Source organism: Lagopus leucura, unplaced genomic scaffold, assembly GCF_019238085.1.
Source record: "Lagopus leucura isolate 7727_CA_CO unplaced genomic scaffold, USGS_WTPT01 Super-Scaffold_73, whole genome shotgun sequence".
Taxonomy (NCBI): Eukaryota; Metazoa; Chordata; class Aves; order Galliformes; family Phasianidae; genus Lagopus; species Lagopus leucura.
This window is the reverse complement of record NW_024962252.1, coordinates 53314765-53335947: the sequence shown is the minus strand read 5'-3', so window position 1 is coordinate 53335947 and position 21183 is coordinate 53314765. Positions and strand designations below refer to the sequence as shown.

Below are 21183 nucleotides of genomic sequence, written 5' to 3'. Positions count from 1 at the left end.
TTAAAATGTGGATAGCATCTGAAACTGCAGTAAGTCAACCATGTCAGAAGTTCAGCTAACTAGGCAACATTTTTGTATCTAAGTTCTACAAAAATTTCAAGGCAGGAATCAAAACACTGATTCTGGAACATAACATGGAACACAGTCAAGGTGGTACATGACATCTTTTTAATGTTGCTCACTATCAACTCCTCTCAATGTTCCTCAGGGACAACTATTTGTTTTGTTCCTCAGTAAGCCATGCTTTTCATAAGCATATATTAAAAGCCCATTATCAATCAATCTGCAAAATCCATCACAGGAATCAACCTACACAAAGAATTAAGAACTGGCAAAGCAGAGGGCTGGAGCCCTTCCCTATAAAGACAGGCTGAGGGAACTGGGCTTGCTCAGCCTGGAGAAAAGAAGGTTGCAGGGTGACCTCACTGCAGCCTTTCAGTACCTAAAGGGAGCCTACAAACAGGAGGGGAATCAACTCTTTACAAGGGTAGATAATGGCAGGATAAGGGGAAATGGTTTTAAGCTCAAAGAGGGAAGGTTTACATTGGATATCAAGGTGAAGTTGTTTACCAAGAGAGTGGTGAGGTGCTGGAACAGGCTGCCCAGAGAGGCTGTGGATGCTCCACCCATAGAGGTGTTCAAGGCCAGGTTGGATGGGGCCCGGGGCCCTGGGTTGGTGGCCCTACATGTGGCAGGGGGTTGGAGATTCATGATCCTTGAGGTACCTTCCAACCTGGGCCATTCTATGATTCTACAACTATCAAATCAATCCTAATACACAAGCCAATTTTTTTCAGAATGCTAGTATTTATAAACAACTTACATCTTAACTTAAGAACTTAACTTACATCTTACAACTTAAGAAAACATAGTAAGTCTTCATTTGGTCATAGTTAAAAAACCTGAACTATTTTCCAATTTCTTAGCACCTTCTAGCTTTCTAAATAGACAGCAGTGTTACACACAGATTAAGCATTCTGCTCCACTAATACTCCTATCTTCTAGATGTCTAATAGTATATGGCCCAGCCTACAGATTGTGTTGGTGGAGCAGCAGGTGAACTACACTTTGTAGCCAGTTTTACTCAAAATTAGACACTGACAAAGATCTTCCATTTAAACTGGATTATGATTCATTTTAATATAAGCGGGTCAGAAAGTATCCAGCCTAAGTGGCAAATCTGAGGTGAATTACTGAGGAATTTCTGGCAAAGATTTTTTCCAGAAAATAACAAACAATTTTACAAAAATGAACTGTAGAGGCAAAATGATTCACCCAACACTTCCAAGCATCATTTTTATATCTGTGAACATCTGGTCTTATCCTCCTTAATAGGCCTTAAAACTTAGTATATAAATCATAACTACTGGTTCTCATCAATAATTTTAATCAATTTAAATTGTATCAGAATAGAGAAATTAGTAGCAATAGGCCTATACTAACATAACTCATGACAGTGTAGCAATTAGAAAGAAATAGAAAAGCAGGAAATTACCACCAGCAAGAAGTGGCAAAGGTATTTTTTACCTGTATATAATAGCACAAACTACTTTGACTACGGATTGGTACACTGATTTATTTTCTCACCATTAACATCAAGTTATCAGAAGTAATTACGAAGCACACAGGGCTGTTCCATTACAGCATGTTATCCTTCCACTGAACTCGTGACATATACAACCAACACTTTATTCAGTATTCAGGCTTTTAGCTTCAAAGGATCAGAGAGAATATCAAGCTATTAAGAAATTTTCCTTTCAGATACATAAAATATCAATAAATAAATTTTTTTAAGTTTTCTACTGTGTTAAACTGTTCTGTATTTGCAGGTACAGAATACCTGTAGTTTGGCCTGTAGTTGCCAAATATCAATGGTTAAGCTACTTCAGAGTGGCACAAGAAAGATTACCATTCCTCCTAACCATAAAACAAAATAGTGTATCCCAAATGAGCATTCACTATGAAAACACAAACCATGAACTATGGAATTTCTGCATCAGAGGAAGCTCTGTGTTTGAATAAACATAAAAACACGAATCAAGATGTCCCAGAATGCAAAGTCAACAGCAATTAACACTGATTAATTGTGCAGTCTTGAACATACCACTCCACTTCCTAGTGTTTTTAACTTCCTAGCTTTTTAAGTACAAATAACTTAAGAGTGCATGGCATTTTGCATCTCATTTGAGCTATGTTGTACAGAAGCACTATAATCTGCATGTCACCATCAGCATATGCAGCTGGTTACAAAAAAGTACAGAGTCCACTTATCTCAGCACTCTGCCACTTTTTTCACTGCTGTCACAAGTCTTTGTTTATTATTAATCATCACTTGCATTTTCTATCTTAGTCCATTAGCCATATTTTACAACAACGTATAATCTCAGACGACATGAAGTCCTTCTGGAAAACAGAACAGGATTTTTTAATGCCTAAACTCAGAACTGAATTAAAAAATCCTACTCATGTCATAAAAAACGTTTGTCCCTTGTGATCTCTAGAGCCATCTGCTGGAACAACTTCAGTACTTTTCTTGAAATTTGATTGCAGAGCTAAAGCAGTAACAGCAAAGACTGGTTTTCCACGACTGCAAAATGACAGCAGACATGCCACTTGCATGTATAAATAATTGTCTGCATACAGTAAAAAACTGAGTAAAATTTTATTTTTATAATATTCATTGTAAAAGATAAAAATTAAAACAACATAATTAAAGCAACATATACATTTAGGTTGCACAGGGGAAACATTATTTCGTATTCTCAGCTAATTAGATGGAAATTCAATGATACAGAATCACAGAATTGCAGAGGTTGGAAAGGACCTCAAGAGATCATCAAGCCCAGCCCTCTGCTAAAGCAGGTTCCCTACAATAGGTCACACAGGTAGGCATCCAGACAGGTCTTGAATATCTCCAGAGAAGGAGTATCCACAACCTCTTTGGGCAACCTGCTCCTGTGCTCTGTCACACTCACCATAAATAAGTTCTTCCACACGTTAGCACCAAACTTCCTATGTTCAAGTCTTAGGCCATCACTCCTTGCCCTATTGCTACACACCACCAAGAAGAGCCCAGCCTCATCTATTTGTCTCCCACCTCCCTCCAGATATTGCTATACATTTATCAGATCTCCTCTCAGTCTTCTTTTCCCAAGGCTGAACAGAACCAGCTATTCAGTCTTACCTCATATGGCAGATGCACCAGGCCCTGTTTTATCTTTGTGGCTCCACTGGGCTCCTTCTAGGAGATTCCTGTTTTTCTGAACTAGGGAGCCCACAAGTGGACGGAGTAATCTAAACGTGGCCTCACCAGGGCAGAGCAGAGCAGAGGGGGAGGACCACCACCCTTGACCATGGTCATGCTCTTTTTAATGCACCCCAGGATACCAGTGGCCTTCTTGGCCACAGGGGCACACTGCTGGCTCATGGCCATTCTGGTGTCTAGCAGGACATCCAGGTCCTTTTCTGCACAGCTCATCTCCTGCAGATCATCCTCTAACATGTACGATGTGTTATTCAGACCAACGCACAGTTCCTCTCTTTAAAAACAACAAAATCAACAACAAGAAAACCAGAAAAAAAACAACACTAAAACCCAGCAACTGGGATTCAGGTAAGAATCACAGAATCACAACAGATCTCCAGATTCATGGTATGTTTTATGCCATGGCAACAAAAATAAACTGTTAAGCCTGAAAGCATTCTGAGTGAAATCCTCCTAATATTAATTTACCTAGTTTTAACACCAAAACATAGCAAATCAATTCAGCCTTCTTTGAGAATCTATCGAGATGCTAAAAACCTCAATTTGTGACAAAACACAAATGATGCTTTTATACTTTCATAAGGCTGACAGAAATCCATTCATAATGTGTTTGAATTCCATTCCTGTGTTTGAATTGTTTAATCAAAACTGGAAATAATGCTAAAATCTTCCAAACTTGCATTTTTTCTTTATTTCAAGGAATGGATTTCTCTTTCTCCCAGTGTATTTTGTGTATCTACTAAGACTGTCCTTATACATATATATGTATATATATATATATATATATTTTTTTTTTTTTTTTAATTAAAATTTAGGGAAAACAGTAACAGTACCTCTGCAACTTCCTTCTGAAAAGTCAGTGTCATCTGTGTCCTTCCATAAATAAAAGGTCCATCTCTTTTAGAAACATTTTCAAGCCATTTGATGATTAGAGGAGTTGAAACACTGAAGGGTAGATTTCCAATGATATGAATATTTGGTGGCTCTGCTCACATTTGATTGGAAAAAAAAAAACAAAAAAAACACAAACAACTGACAAAAAGTTTTGGATAAGATTTGCCATGAAAGAATATTTACATAACAAACATATGAGCCTATCAATCTAGAATTAAAATATTAAAACAATTTTTTGTTTTTGTGACACATTAAATTTATGCCTTTCTATTTATACTTGTCTTATAATGACAAAACTGTTACTGTTTATGATAGTTGGTTGCAAAAAAAAAAAAAAAAGGTAGGTTTTATTCTTGTTTACATTAGAATAAATTAGTAGCTTTCAGCCAATTTTCAGCTGATTGATAGATTTCAGCTGAGCTACTCCAGAACAGCAGAAATACATAATTTAGATATTTCTGTTTTCATTCAATTATGACTATCAGATACAGAGAAAATAGGCATATGTTATTCTGTCCAGCACGTTTCATCCCATGGGCTTGGAGACTCAGGGGAGCCATAACTAACTTCGCTCAAATTAAAGAGACCCATATATGAAATGGGTCTCTGCACAGAGACCCATATATGAAATCAGAAAGCTTTCTAACTAGCACAAGACAGCTCCTTAGCCATGCAAAGTTATATGTACTGTTCAATTCTGCACTGCATCAATGGAAATGTTACACAGCACATAGTAAGTATTGCAGAAGAGGTGGACAGAAGAAAGTGTTGTTGTTTCTTAGATACTGCAGCATTTAATTACATGAATGGCAGATGACAATATCAAATTCAAGCTGGGTTTTAGGCACAGTTTACTTATTATTCACTTTCTAGGCTAGGATATTTCTCGGATATTTGTGATTTTTCTCAAATACCAGCCACAGGTAAGTATATTTTTGAAATCTACAAGTATTTCAGATTTTCAACTCAAAAGCTTTAAAATGAAACCAAAACAAGCCCAAACACTAACCATCCTCCCAGTTCTTCTTTAAGTGATTTGGAAAAGCCTTCTCCATCTTATATGTCAGAATATCTCCGTGAACAATGCGTACTTTTCCTGGAGCTGCTTCAGACAGCATCTGTTTGTATACACGCAAATAGAATTCACAGTGAATATTAACCACTCTGATTTTCAGCATCATCCACAGCATGAGAAAAACCCCTGCTATATACCTTATTATACAAAAAACAGTAGCAATTAAAACTGAGCACACTTAATAACTATTTACCTTCAAAAAGCAAGCACTGGTAAAAAATGTTCAGTATGTACTACATTAGCAATTATATTGCATTCAAATTCACTAATCTACCATGATTTGTCAAATTCTTCTTTGAAGCTATTCCAAGTACTGTAAACGGATGAAAGATGATGTAAGATCAATGAACTTAGAAAACAGTAGAAGAAGAAACCAAGACCCACCTACACAAAGGATTATTAATATGTTCTACTGTTTGTTAATATTAGTTTCCATGTCAGAAGGAGTGCGGGTTTTATTTAGTATTATAATTAACATAACTGAGAAAGGCATTTGACACCAGAAAATCACAATTGTATACATTCAATTTGAAATCAGAAATTGAGGGAAGTCACTGAAGCTTTCTTCACTTTAAGGCCAATGTGTGCAGCTAACTTGGTTCCAGTAGCATTTATGCACCAAGTACACAAGCTGAGTAATCTTCCATTATGCAGATCCTCTTGCTCTTCACACACGAGGGAAAGGGTGTAAAAATACAAAAACCAAAAGGCATGGTTCACAAAAACTAAGTGCGCTCCCTGGAAGAACTGCATATTCAAACTACTCTCTAACTAAGAGCACCTTCTCTCTCCTCATATATCTTTCCAGCCTAACAAGTATTAGGGCATATGGCATAGGGCGTTTGTGTTTCTTTAAGAGTGAGACAGAACTGACAGACTCTCAGCTTGTGTAAACTGTTACTCTGAACACATATGTTCTTCACTGTATTTCCATTTTTGCAGTAGCAGATCCTAGCTTCAGCTTTGTGATAGAGATCACAGACGAAAAAACAGCCAGTGTTGCTGCATGCTTTATATCAGCATCTTATAAATACCTAAGACATTTATAAAATAACAACTGGGGACTTTTACTTAATTTCTGACATTTTCTGTTATACAAATCAAGAAAGATACGAAATAAATGCTTATTTTATTCTTATTTTATTCTTCTGTACCTGAATGAGAACCCGCACTGAACTGTTTTAACTGGAGATATATGGTCAGAATGTTTTAAACTTTAAGGCAAAATTATTAGGATTAAAATGAAAAATGAGATCAAACAACATCAACACTCAAACTACTATTTCATGAATAGCCTCTTTAAAGCACTTGAAACATCCAACAAACAACTGTTATTTATTTGCAGCATCAGGTCAGAAAGAGACAAGGAGTACTTGTTAAGATAAGACAGGATCAATTAATTGCCATAGTACATGTTTTCATTTCAAGCAAATGACAGCTCTAATTTGAGCCAAAGTATCAAAACTGTTTTCAACGTGCTGATCTAAGTAAGACACTTTGAATCTTTCCATGTTCTTAAAATGTTCAGGCATACATTCATATGAATCATTCTGCCATTGATACCTGCAATCCTGGAATAAATCGAGTATCTTTTTCAACCAAGAGGAGTTGTTGAACACCGGCATTGAGAATAGACCTGGTAATTCCTCCTGGCCCAGGGCCCACTTCGCAGACATAAGCATTTTTCAGCTTGCCAGCTTGTCTCACTATCTTGTCTGCAAGACAATAAGAACACACTAAGCCTTTATTCTCCAAAGGATCCGGCTTACTAAGATAAGCACATTTGCACTCTAACAATAAACAATGAGTTTATCTCAGAATAGGCACAAACAGTGACACATCCCACTTACACAATCACATGCCTGCTAGACTGCACAGAATTCAGATTTGTTTCATGCCTAGAGATACTGCTTTACTGTTCCACTGTTTAAAGAAAGGCTACTTCCAGTTTACTGTCTTTCATGTACATTGTTGCTCATTACAGAATCAAATAAAAGGAGAATATTACTTTTTTATCTGTAAACCAGCAGTACTGTAAGTAAGCACTCAACAACCTGGGGTCTCAATACTTATCTTTATAAAGGTATATCACTACAGAACACCTGGATAAGGATACAGTGAAGCTCTAGCAAGACTACTGTACATGAATAGAAAGATACAACTCTGGAAGTCAATAGAGATGAGCAGGAAAAAAAAAAAGAACAATTGAAAAAGGCTTAAAGTAAGGATTAAAAACATAGCTAATGAAACAGAGATTCTTAGGAAGCCTATACTGGAATGCTGAGGGAAACTATACTGTTCACTCTACAAGTCTTCTAAATGTGTAACAAAAACAAGAGATTCTGACAATCTTCTATTCTAAGGTTTTACTAAACTCATTCACACATTTTTACTCTAGCATAAGAACCTGGCTATTCATAAGAGGGAAGAGAGTTTTATATTCACATTCCTAATCTATATCAGCTGGAGTAACAATGTATAATTGAATCATTGGGTACATGAAGATACACTGCACTGATTACTGTCAAACCCAGCCACCATACAACTAAAAAATCTGCTATGGATTGCACACTGCCATCTTTGTCAGCCACTGCTGAGATGAAGCTGCAGGAAACTGAACTGTAACAGGTCTGAAAAGCTACGAAATTTCTGTCAGACTGACCCAACCAATGTTCCTAAGTACAGTATATAGTATATTGAAAGACAGTAGGACCAACAGTACTTGTGATATATAATAATCTGAAGGAAATCCTTTTTGAATCAAATATATAAATTCAATTCACCTGAAACTTAGCCAAATTTGTCAACACTTTGGTAATTCTTGACAGTTCTTATTAAATGACAGTACTTGAATGGAAATGGTACTACTAAGGCTTGGAGTTTCGCACTGAACTGATATTTTGTTACTGATATTGATACTGATATAGGAATATATCTAAAAAATATCCTGTAATTTACTCTATAAAGAAAGATGTTTTCTAGGAATGCACAAACAAAATCAAGAAGTCTAACCTAAAACAGCTTTCAAAGGAGACTCTATGCTGTTGTATATTTGACAGATGTCATCATGCAAACATCATCTCCTTAGACAAAAATCAGATTCTGACAAAACTTGAGATGTGTATGTACTTCATAACAGCTAAAAGCGTATAAAATAAAATAGTTAACCTGTCAATCGTAAGTCCAGCAAAAAATTCTGGGAAAGTTCTTTCTGCGCTCGAAGACGAAAAAGCTTAATGATCTCCCCCACCGTTGGCAGAGGAGGCAGATGGAAAGAAGCAGCCTTTCCTGCAGCAGCCATCAGGCGGAACTGGAGAAACACCAAGAAGACAGTTCTGGCATTTGCAGTGAATTTACACATGTCAAAACTCCACAGAGTTTACAAACCAATAGATGATTTACAAATCATTACACAAGTGCTTGATTTTACCCACGGGTGTTTTCACTATTGGACACAGTGCCTGTAATAAACGCATCTCTGTGGGAGCTGGGCGAGACTCATTTGGTGGGTTTGCCAAAACATTGAACAAAACAAAACCATCCCATGACTGTTCACTTTCAATCTTTCTTTACTTTTTAACAATATATAGTTAATTATAGAATTGCCTGCGTTGAAAAGGATCACAATACTCATCTAGTTCCAACCCCCTGCTATGTGTGGGGTCACCAAGCACTAGACCAGGCTGCCCAGAGCCACATCCAGCCTGGCCTTGAATGCCTCCAGGGATGGGGTATCCACAGACTCCTTGGACAACCTGTTCTAGTGTGTCACCACCCTCCATGCGAAAAACTTCCTCCTAATATCTAACTTAAACCTCCTCTGTCTTAGTCTAAAAGCATTTCCCCTTGTCCTATCACTGTCAACTTATGTCTTCATTAAGACTTGCTTGTTTGGTTCGTGGTGTCACACATAGCAAGAATTCACTGCTAAGTCACCTGCTCCTCTAAGCAGAGATTTAAAAAAACAGGAATGGCAGGCATAAGCAGCACCACTGATTCTTAAAAGATTCTACCCCCTTCCACCGCAGCAAAGCATTCCACCCCAAGGCCAGCCCAACCATTACAGCCCTCAGGCCCAAACATCCCCAAGGTCCCACAGCGAGGCGGGGTCTGATGGAACCCCGCCCCGCAGCCGCTCCTCAGCACGCTGCACGGAGTCCCGGCTGCACACACGCGGCAGCTGCAAGCGCGGACAAGAAGGGTAAGCGGGGGAGGGGTGATTGACCCGGCTCTTCTTTTTCTCCCGCTGTGAAAAAGAAATCTCACGAGCAGCACGCAAGCATCGCTGCAGTTTCTTACAGTGCACGCGAGAGCTGACCCGGAATAGGAAACGCCTCTCCGCTCTGCGGCCTGTCCTGCAGGCGCATGTGCCCGCACAGCGCCCTGGTTGGCGGTGGGGGCTCGGGGCAGGGTTGCGCATGCGCCCCGCTACGGCCGCGTTCAGCAGGTGTTCCGTGTGCGCATGTGCGGGTGGTGATGGGCTGTTGTGGGGTGTGGCTGAGCGCGGTGGTTGCGCAGCTGTGTGTGGATCTTGTCTGTTCTGTCTGTCTGCGGAATGATTTGAGATTAGGGTCAGGATCTGTAATTTTCGGAGCTGTGTGTGCATTGTTGTCTGCGTTTATGCTGCTTTGAATATTTTCCAGCACTGCTCAGCTCAGAATTCCCGAGTGGTGATGGGAGCTGCTGGCGTGCTGTGTGCTCACAGTAACGTCAGTCACGGTGAATTAAAGAAGTTTTGTTCTCCGCAACGCTTTTAACCAATTGTCGAGTGTTACGGTGTCTTCTTCCATTTTCCTTTTCTAGGAGTATGCTTGGTGATTAGTACAACAGTGTAAGTCACAGAATGACAGAACCACATGACTTATATGGGTTAGAAGGGACCTTAGAGATACCTGGTCCCAGCCCCTTGCTGTGGGCAGGTTTGCTACCCATCAGATTAGGCTGCAGGCTGGCCAGGGCTCCATCCAGCCTGACCCTGAACCTGTAGGGAGGGAGTATCTCTGGGCAATCTGTTCCAGTGCCACACTACCCTCTGAATAAATTTCCACCTAATAGCTAATTTAGACTTGTTCTTTCATTTTAAAGATATTGGTCCTGTCCGTTCACTATGCTCCTTGATAAAGAATCTCTCCAGAACTTTCTTGTTAGTCCCCTTTAGGTACTGGAAGGCTGCTGTAGGCTATCCTGGAGCCTTCTCTGTGCTGAATAGCCCTATCTCTATTAGCCTGTCTTTGTAGAAGAGGTGCTTCAGCCCTCTGATCATCCTTGTGGCCCTCCTTTGAATTTGCTTCAATGGTTGTTTGCTGTTACCCCAAAAACACTTAAAAGATATTTCCAGAAAGCTAATGTTCCTAAAAAGCCAAAGATAATCATCTAGGTGTGAGAAAATGGAAACATTCAAGAGTTCCAAAAGTAATTCCTTGCTCAGTGCAAAGAATGGATGTAATTTAAAATAGCTATACATTAGACACAGCTTTTGCCATCAGTATCATGTTCTGCTTAGATTATGGAATCAGTTAGCTTGGAAAAGACCTTCTGTATCAAGTCCAACAACCATCAACCTGAGCTACCCAGCTGCATCACTAAACTGTGTCCCTCAGTGCCATCCCTGTATGTTTCTTAAATATCTTGAAGGATGGAGAAACCACCACATTGCCTTGGGCAGCTCATTCCGACATTTGATCACCCTATCTTTTAAAAATGTTCTTTCTAAGTTCAGTCTAAACTTTCCTTTGTGCAACTAAGGCCATCTCCTTATGTTCTATCATGTACCACGTGGGAAATGAGACCAACATCTTTCTCTCTGCTTTCACCTTTCAGACAGAGAGAGATGAGTTCTACCCTCAGACTTCTCCTCTCCAGACTAAATCTCAGTTTCCTCAGCAGCTTATCTGTCTTGTTTTCTAATTCCTTCTCCGTTGTAGTGTATTGTGATGTTGTCCTGTGTAGAATAAAGTAGAAGAAGGTAAGTACACTGTAACCACATAAATATATTTTATGAATGTGGGCTCAATCTTGTACTGAGATCAGAATTTATCACAGTTGAAACTTGTGCATGTCAGACAAAAAAAAATGTTGTGAACACCTGTGGAGCCAACAAAAATGAAAAAAGAAAATGGATTTAATTTTGGAGTCATTAAAATTTATGGGGAATCGCAATTAGTGTCAGTAACAAAAGGAGCTGGATTAGAAGTTATTGTTTACATGCAGTGGAATATTAGAATAAAATGTCATTGGTCATAGTCATAACTGAAACACTGGCATTTTGAATTTGTGAGCTATAAAGTATTTGTCTTTTCATTTTGAATGAATTTGCAGTTATCGTAATTGAAAAAATAAAATACATGCTCCACCTGTTGGTGGGAATGTGGGATTTCAAATCTCATTTGTTACTTCACCCAAGAAGTAGAAGAAAATAATAATACTGATGATTTTTCTACTTAAAATGTGAAAAAATTTGAAGAAATGAGGACCAGAAGAACAACTGTGAAAATAGCATGTAATTAATCTGTTTTATGATTATTGAATAATCCAGGCGGTTTTATCTCTAAAGCAAAAAATTGCCTGTATAATAATTTTTCTCAGTACATGAAAATTTTTTATGTCAGAATGTTCTTTTTAATAATGCTTTTCATACTTGTTTGTCACCTAGGCTGAGCACTTTCATCTTGCAAATTCAGGTCTAACTAATCTTTCTATTGGAAAATAGTTTTACCATTGCTTAAGTAAAGGCTCTTTACTCATTATATGCATGTACAGAATTTTCTGGATATTTTGTGTGGCCACAACTCTTACTATAATAATAACAAGACGTAATAGCTTTATATTTAAGTAATTTATAGGAATATAACAATCTATGTCAATTGTAATTACAGAAAAAAAAAAAAATAGTAGGAAGGGTAGAAAAGTCATTCCTTGCCTTGGAGACATAGATCCACAGTTCCACCTTCCACAGTTTTGCACAGATGCCAGGGAAAGGTAAACCAGGCATCTGAAGAAACTCACATTCAGGTTGTGAGATCAGTTGTGTGAAAACACTCTTGGGGGATCACTTGGAATTGTTTATCTAAACTGTGGCTTCAATTCAGGTTCATTTGCCAGCATTACAAGCATTGGAACCAACGTTGCAGCCATGATACAAAACACTGTACTGCTGAAAAGTCTTCACTGTAATTGAGAATTTCACTGGCAATTTCAGTTTTTGGGTTTATAGACTTGCTGTGCTTCTTTATAAGTACTGTGACTTATGTACTGGTTCTGTGTTCAAGTTGTTACAACTTAAATAATCCTTCCTCTGTAAAAGGAAGCACGATACCAGTGGCTTAAAATGATTGTGCTTTGGGGATTATTATTACCAGTTATACATTATGGCATCTTGTTCTAGAAAACTGGCTTCACACCGTACTCCCATAATTGCCACACTCTATTAGAATTCTTAGACAGAAACACCTATTTGGCAATTATCTTACATCAGCTTGAGGTAAATAGAATAACAAATTATGAACGGCAATTATGAGAATTGAACAATGTTACAAAAATGTAACACGCAGAAGTTAGAGACAGAAAATCTTTTAGTTTTCCTTCCCATTCTATGGAAAAACAAACAAGCAAACAAACAAACAAAAAAACCACCTGGATTTCGATACTACAAGACCTCTATTCTTCAACTAGTTTTCATATACAGTGTTTCCTACTGTTAAAGTGAAATGTTTATTATTTCTATTGCACCACCTCATAAGGATCGTAAATAGACTTCAGGAGCCCATTGCACCAGGCACTGTACAAACAACATGATGACTGCCTTCCCTCTGAAGAAGCAGATAAAATGCTGAAGAAAGTAAATCACAAATGGTAAAAGGTTTTGGTGAGATAACTGAAGAGAGAGATACATTTTCGTACATAGTTATGGTAATTTTAGAAGCCACTGGCTGAAAAAAAAAAAAAAGTTCAAAAATGCCATGGAACATCTTCTGTATTAACTGTGAAGAAGATCCATAAAATGGTCTCTTGCTCTTTCTTGCTCTTTGATTGTGAAGGCAATGCCATTTAGAGTACCTTTTCTTGAACTAAATAGTTCTGTTAGATGCAATGGTTATGAAGTATAACAGAATTACTCCATCCATTCTTTGCTCTAGCAAAGCAATCCAGTTATGAGTAAAATCTTCCTCCTTGTGTACCACTGAGGAATCATCAAGCCACAGTATGATCAATAACAGTATTTTCTCTGTTACCACTTCAGTAATGTTGTGTGGAAAAAACCAAACACTGAAGGAACAAAGAATTCCCATTAGCAAAAAATCTGGCATAAAATGCTATCCAGCCTGCTGAGTCCTTTTCTAACATAACTCAGGAAATAGAAAAATTCATGGCTTTCATCATTGCCACAGCAGATGTCTAAAAAACATTATGTTTACTTTAAAACATTTGGATTTCTTTTGATGCTTATTCTTCTGATGTGCCATTTCATTTCTGAGCCCCTTAATCTGGTTGTGTCACACTGTCGACTGCTAGCTATATCCCTTCATGTTAAAAAAGTTTATTTTTACTATACAGTTTTGATTTCCACATGCTCATACCATTCTAGACTCTAGGATGAGCAGAAATCAGTTAGTGCAAAGCTTGTGGTACCATTTTAGGAATGCCAGGAGTTACAGTGAGCACTGAGACTATTTTCACCTATGTGACAGCCTCTGGGGAACTGGGAATTTTCACACTGCAAGGTGGGCCTGAAGACATAAGAACAGACTCAGCACTGTAAACCACACCCACTTAAATAGAACTCTCTGACAGAGAATTTTCAAATTTCATGTTTCTTTTTTAAGCAGTAAGTCACGCAAGTTAAAGAAAAATGATGGATAGTAATGGCTTCCTCACTACTAGCAGTAGCTTCCCCAAGGAATTTCATTAAAGGTATAGCATACCGCATCAACAAAATTTTTTAAACTCTGAGGATTGTGAAAAATGAATAAAAAATTACACGGTGCTCTGAGAAGCACATGAAATTTGTAGTAGCACACACTTGTTAAAGTTAACAGTGTTCATGGCCACTCTGTATAATGATCTATTGTATTGTCTTATAACATGCAGCCATGGGCTGGGAGCAGCACAGAACCTGTGTGTTCCCCACAGGGGCAGATCACAAAACAAGCATGTCCCTGGGTTTTTCTTTCCAGTTGTAGTGTTTCTTTGAAGTATCTGCCAGGCAGTTTCTGTATGTAAACTTACCTCATATGGCAGGCATCACTGTACAATTTGTGGGAGTTGGATAAGGTCCTCTTTTTTCTGCACTTACTTCAAGCGAGTCAGCCTCTGCCTGATCCCTGATAAGTATTAACCTGTCTACGTGTGTCATACCCGTGGTTGGTTATTTATGCTCTAAGAAAATGTGATATTCAGAGAAAATACAGAAGAGAGATGTTTTAGCTTCAGTTCTCTGCCTTTTTTCTTTCAGATAGGTGGGAGAGGAAGTAGAGCTCTGCGAGTTTGAGCAGGGAAGCATTTCTGTCTTCAAAATGCTGGAAAGGCATTTATAAAATGCAGAGAGAAATTTCAGGGTATGAGAATTTGGACCAAACTCTCTGGCCACTGGGTGCCACTCTTGTTTCACGATGAGCGAGCTACAATCTACCAATGAACGAAAAGTTTACTGACTGCTGTACATCCTCATGTTAAGTCAGGCTGCTGGAATATGAGCACCGTATATTCTGCCTAGCAGAAATAAAAAGCAGAAGTTAAATGATACAGGATTACAGTAAACAAGAAAGGAAGATTTAGCTAGCAAAACCCAAGCTACAAAACCTGGAGGTTCAGGTTTGCTAAATACACCACAGGAAAGAGTAGGTTGTTAATCACAGTGGCTCTGCTCTTTGGAAGCTCCTAAGTAGGTTAGGTCAGAATTCATATTTTGCTAAGAAAATGGTAAGAAGACTGATTGTTACATCAGCTTTTTTTTCCTGATGAACAAATACAGTATTTTCCAGTAATGTACAATGTGTACAATAGAACGTAGCACCTCTGTTTGAACCTTAACTTGCTTATATCCTTTAGGTGTTGTAGCTACCACACTGCATTCTGATCACAACCATTACCGTAGTGATGGGTAGTGAAAAGTAAAGCTAACTGGAATGACTTTCTGTAAAGAAAAGGAAAGCGCTATGCTGAAATTAAGAGTTAAACACAAGAAATTTCTCTCCTAATCAACAGTGTGAGTCTTCTCAAAATATATTGTGCTCAGACTTTACCTATGGTAAATTACTACATTTTTGTTAAAGCCATGGTGACAGGGTTGATTTTCACCAGGTAAGAATATTACTTTATGTTTTGTTGGTTTGATTTGGCTTTAATATATTCTAATACATTTGAAAATATAGCAGTGATTTGCTCACTTCTAGATACATTCTGTCATGCTGTAATTGGGAAATGGAGGAATGTGTGGTAAACTGATTTCTTTCTTCACTTCAGTAACTTATTTGAAGTTAATTTGGAGCCACAAATCCATTCAGACTGCTAATGAATGTGTCTGTTCAGCCTTGTGTATTAAGTAGACATTATTCAATGTTGTATTCAAAGCTTAGAATGGATTTTTTTTATATTGTAGTTACACTCACCTGACCCTAGAAGGACTGGCATGTCAGAAATTGCACTGGCACAGCAGAAGATATGACCTCTGACTGGAAAACCTTGCCTTGTACATCTAGTATTGAAAATACTAGTAGTGTATAAGTAGTGAAAATATAGACACTGACAAATGAAGAGAGTGAGGAGGCACTGAGTTAGTAATGGTCAGTGTGGCAAGCTCCGGTCTCAGAAGGGCAGCATTTTTCTTATAGCATCACAGAAGAAGGATCTGAAGGGCATGATCTTTGTGGATGTTTACAGGAGGCAGAAAGGAGAAAGCAAGGTGCTTCTTTGAAACATAGGCTGTTCTCAAGAAACAGATGACCCCTCAGCATTGGATAGGTTTTTGGGAAGCAGACTTAGAAAGCTTTGTAAAGGGCTGAGTGAATGTGAGAATGCATGGCATATGTTGCAATATAAGAGGAGTGGCAGGGGAAGATATAAGGAGAAGAGGCATCTAGTCAAAGTGAGAGGTAGACGATGAAGTGCATGTGATTTTTGATCGTTTTGACAAGTGGAGCAAGGAAGAGTGAAGGCCAGAAATCAATACAAAGGAGATATTAGTATCTAGAACAATTAGGACTTTTCAAAGATGCTTAAATTGACTATTTTCTGTAACTACTTCTTGATTGTCTTTGAAACCACTTTCCTTCACACTGAAAGTATTTCAGATCACATTTTCACTTCTGATCCTTGTTTGTTTAACATTTCCTGGTGCTACCGTACATATAGAATATAATGGTAAAGGGGAAAAATCCATAGATGACTGAAACTTGCTAAATTCCAAACATGTAATACAGCAGCATCTTTACAGAATTACAGAACTGTGAAAAAGAGCTCTTTAGATAACTTAGTTCAACCCTTCTGCTTAAACAGATCCAACTAGAGCAGGTTGCTTGGGACTACGTCGAATCGGTTTTTAAATGTATCTGCTGATGAAAGCTCTTTGGCCACATGTCAGGGTCCACAGCTGCATCTCATAAACTTATATTGGGCTTGTTATTCAGGTCTGGGAGTTTGGAGTTGTCTGCTACCCATGTCCCTCCCATTGTAGTTCTAGAAAGTTTCCAACAACTTTGGAGATGCAACTAAAGGCAAACAACATGAGGGAACCATAGACATAAGATTTCTGACTTCTTAGCTGTGAAATAAATTAAGGACCTCTCTTTTCCACTAAGGTGCTTACCTCTCCTCATTCTCTTTTCATATCAACTATGACTCCTGGGTTCAATGTGGACACAAAAAGCTAGATACAGCTCAAAGCAAGATCCAGTTTAGGAGTTCAGGAGGAGTTGGCAAACTTAAGAGTGTAAGATCTTAGAATTTTGGCTCTTTTGGTTATCTAAAGCCCAAGTCAAAATTCCAAGAATTGTTCTGTATGTTATTTCATTTCCTCAGGGCTAGAGATATTTCTGGAAGCAAGTTTTTTTTTTTAATATGTTGCCAGATAGAAGCTAATACAAACTCATTGCTTCATTAGAGAAACATGCTTGTGGATGAGCTGCACAAATTCCTGAGCTGCAGTGATATTGTCCTGAATATGAGCCTGAAAAGAATATTTCCTGCTTAAACTGTTATTAGTAGGCTTCTTCACTACACTGCTACAGTCATGGATGGCAGTGCTATGCTCTGTGCCATTCACCGTGTCAATCACGCAGAGAGCATATATGCTCGTGGCATTTATGTTTGTCATAAATCACTTTGAATCATCATCATTACACTTCCTCTGCCCCTTCTTTGCTTAAGGCCCTTGGCTTTTTGTCAGCTCCAGTGATGTGAAAGGTTTCATACTTTTGACATGGGTTAATATTGAAAATACTGATCTATATATGTCACATATTTGTGTCACCTAGATGCCTGTACTGAAACTCAATGTGATTTAGTCTCCTAACTCAATTCCTTATGAAATGCTACCTTTGGTGATCTCCTGTATTTGATAAAAAATGCAGTTATAAACAATTTTGAGTTAGTTGATAACCTAGGTGAGCAAATGTTATGCTTTTAAGCAGCTGTAGAGAAATTAGCAGATGTGGTTTTATAGCCATATACATCTGATCATTGTCTCCCAGCATAAACACACACTGAAACCTCATTCTTGTCTAGTACAAACAAGGGCAAATAGAGGTGCATATAAGCTGGAAGACCATGAAAGCATGGTCATGGAGAATGTCCTACATTAAAGTTGTTTTGCAAATATTCCAGATCTATGTCCTTTCTAAGAATGATCTCTGCTATTTCCCATTCCCAAGATACAGAGATCTGTTTGATCTACATTTGGCTTTTATTTTCTCATTTTTCCAGATGTCTGTGTTGTTAAAAAAATATGCACAGTTCATGCTGCCATCTTCACTGTCATGCTTTATTAGGAAATTTAACTTCTTTACTGAAGCACTATGTAAAAGTGAGCTGACAAAAGTGTTTTTCTAGAGCTTCCAAACAGATCTCTGCAAGGAGTAACTGTGCAGATAATTAAAGAATGCTTTTTGTAGAAAGCGTTTTCCAAGTCATTCTGTATTTAAATACCTTAGGTCAGCTTTGTTTTTTAGGAGATTTGAATTGTTCTTCTCTTCCCTTCCAAAGAACAATTTAATCATGTGCTCAATCCTTTTAAAGTGACTAGGTGGAATTTTAAGTGTCAGAATACTGAAAAAGTAATTCAGCTATGGAGCTGGTATCATTCTGTTGGTTTGAGTTCAACCCTACATGAGAACATTAATTAGCTTCAGTTCATGAAGCAAGCTCTCAATGAATGGATTTCTTGATTGACATTGTCCTTTAAAGTGATTTTCATTCCTTGTTTTTAACAGTGTCCCAGTACTTTGTGGAATTGAACTTATCTAGTAAGTTATTAGCCCTTTCTCCTCAAATTAGACACAGAATTTTGAAAATTCTTAGAACTCTTACCTCAGACAAGCTTTGGATTTTTGTACAGTAGTTAACACCAGTTAGAAAAAAAAATAGGATAAAAGCAGCATAATAAAATGCCTTCTGTTTCTCCTTTCACAATTGCAAATGTTCATAAATGTTTTCTGATTACTTCTGCGGGAGGTGAAGTGTACTAAATCCTTCCTCCCCTAGCATTAGTTTAATAGAAAATATTAGTGAATGGAATGAGAAGGAATGGATTTACTCTTGTAAATAGTATTATTGCAGACGCAGCTTTAATGTACCTTTAAGCAGGGCAATAACCAAATACCATTATCTTGGATTACTATAGAGCCAATAATGCAGAGGTGATAAAGAGTCAGGATGAAGACTTCATATCTGGTTCTGCTAGAATTTATTTTAAGCTATTAATGGAGGATAGACATAAGAAATAAACAGATCCACCTTTGCAATCAGAAAATTCTCCAAGTACGAGCAAGGTTGCTGATATCAGAAAGCAAATAAATGCAGTGTAGCCTCAAATGGTCATAAAGGGGATAAGTGCATCCCAGGAAACTGAAGCAGAATGTTATTTATTTGCCTGGCTTTATTCTTTGTTACTGTATATTCTTCACATGAAATATTTAAAGAGGAGGTTTAAAATTTTCTTATCTATCCTACTTTAAAATTAAGTCTTAGCTTTCCTGGCTGCCCATTTCTCTGCTGTGCTGTATAGTATTGAGCTGAACCCTGTTACTGTTTGAGGTAACAAACGTTTTCCTGTGTTCTTTACTTAAAGTAGGATTGGACTAGAGTCCAGCATCAAAATCTGTGCTTGGATATTTGGATACTTTCTCTTAATTGAAAACCTCAAATCTTGTTTCTTTTCTGATACTGTTTTTTATATATTTTTTAAACCTCCTCCCATCTGATCACAGAGGGCCTACTTCTCATGTAAATTCTTTATATCTTACATTCAATTCTAAGAGTGAGTAAGCATGTATCATGCAAGTCGTGGGAATCAAAATATTTGCCTTTGAAGTCGTGGTGCTTAATAACAATGTTAATGATTGCCATTAGTAAGAAAATTATTCAATTCTGTTTCATGTTCATTCAGAAAGCTTACTCTCTGATATTTTTAAGGACCATGTCAAATACACTTAATACAGTTTATAACAGGAAGATCAAACAATAATCTTGGTCCTGAAAGGCTGCAATTTACTCATTGTTCTGCCATTCTTTTGAGACCTTGAGGCAAACTGCTTAGCATTTCCATGTCTCAGTTCCTCATCTAAAAACTGAAGTTCCGAATTTGTGAACTGACAAGGATATTGTGAAAAACTATACGTTTTGAACACCAAATGAATGACCGCACCTTTTTCCATTGAAGCTTAAATAGCAGCAGCCAGTAATTTTCACCTGGCTACTCAACTGCAGCAATAACTTCCACTGAACTGAGCCTGTCTGGTAACTGGGTAGTATGGATCTACCCAGGTTGCCCTCCATCTTGATTGGATGACAGCAAGTTTTACTAATTCCTGCAGCAGTGGCTGTCCAGTAAATACTTTTCTCTGTTAAAAGCAACTGCCTGTTTTCTGTATTGAATTGTTCGTTGTGCTTTAGTCTGCGAGATTAAAGAGCTTGCTGGTGCCTAGATTTTCTCCACATGAAGGTGCTTTTACATTATTATAGAGTCATCTCTTAATCTAAATTTTCATATGCTAAGCTGATGGAGCCCTTTAATTGCGGCGTTCTCTGAAGTCCTTGAGTATGTTTGTTTCTCTACCCTAATTTATTAAAATTCTAAGGTGTATGACAGAACAGTTTGTAGTATACCGCTATTAGCCTCATCCTTCCTGTTTATATAGGAACAAATATCTCTTTTTGGTGCAGCATTTTACTGAATGAATGAGACAAGATGTTTGCCTACTAAAGTCTCAATTTCAGTCACTAATTTACAAGGTTCAGCACTATATTTTAAGCTTAGCATGCTTTCCATATTCTGAGATGTACAGTTTCGCAGTTGGGTGTGTTTGGACACTTAGTTTCAGTGACTGTTCAGTGGCATAGGTCATGTGCTATACTTTAGTGGTGTTCATACAATTTTGGTGATATGGTGATATAAGAGTTAAGATTATACATACATTGTATCTTGGTTGAAATTGTTTGTCAAATTAAATAATATTTGCTGAGGAAGAGAACGGCTGGAAAGAGGACCAGAAGACAGACAGAGAGACATGAATGTAGCACAAGGTATTATGGGAAATACAAATATTAAAATTTAGATTGGTCTTACCTGGCTCCCCTGAAAAGGGGACAACCAATTTCATGCCTCTACTTAAAGATATGATCTATCTGGGGAGCAAAGCCAAGGAGATTCCTAGTTCCTTCATTAAGTCTGTGAGAAGAGTCCCTCTTATTTAGGTAGCATTTCTGGTGAAAGCATTTGGGGTCTCACTTCAGAAAA

The 21183-nt window shown here is 37.8% G+C and overlaps 1 protein-coding gene across 5 annotated transcripts in view; it reads right to left on the bottom strand.

The window, feature by feature from the left end:
- The window catches only part of TFB1M (transcription factor B1, mitochondrial), a 37695-nt gene extending 28074 nt beyond the window's left edge, over positions 1-9621 (bottom strand). For 4 of the 5 annotated variants that reach the window (XR_006180211.1, XR_006180218.1, XR_006180215.1 and 1 more), the window contains exons 1-4: positions 8403-8921; positions 6798-6949; positions 5169-5277; positions 4099-4250 (exon numbers count right to left, since the gene is read on the bottom strand). Coding sequence is in view for 2 of the 5 variants with exons in the window: in XM_042877170.1 (XP_042733104.1) it covers positions 4099-4250; positions 5169-5277; positions 6798-6949; positions 8403-8595 (606 nt within the window). In the remaining 3 variants the exon portion in view is untranslated. Of the gene's footprint in view, positions 1-4098; positions 4251-5168; positions 5278-6797; positions 6950-8402; positions 8922-9533 lie in introns of those variants that run through there. The other variant, XM_042877183.1, reaches the window with a different exon arrangement.
- Positions 9622-21183: the final 11562 nt, after the last annotated feature.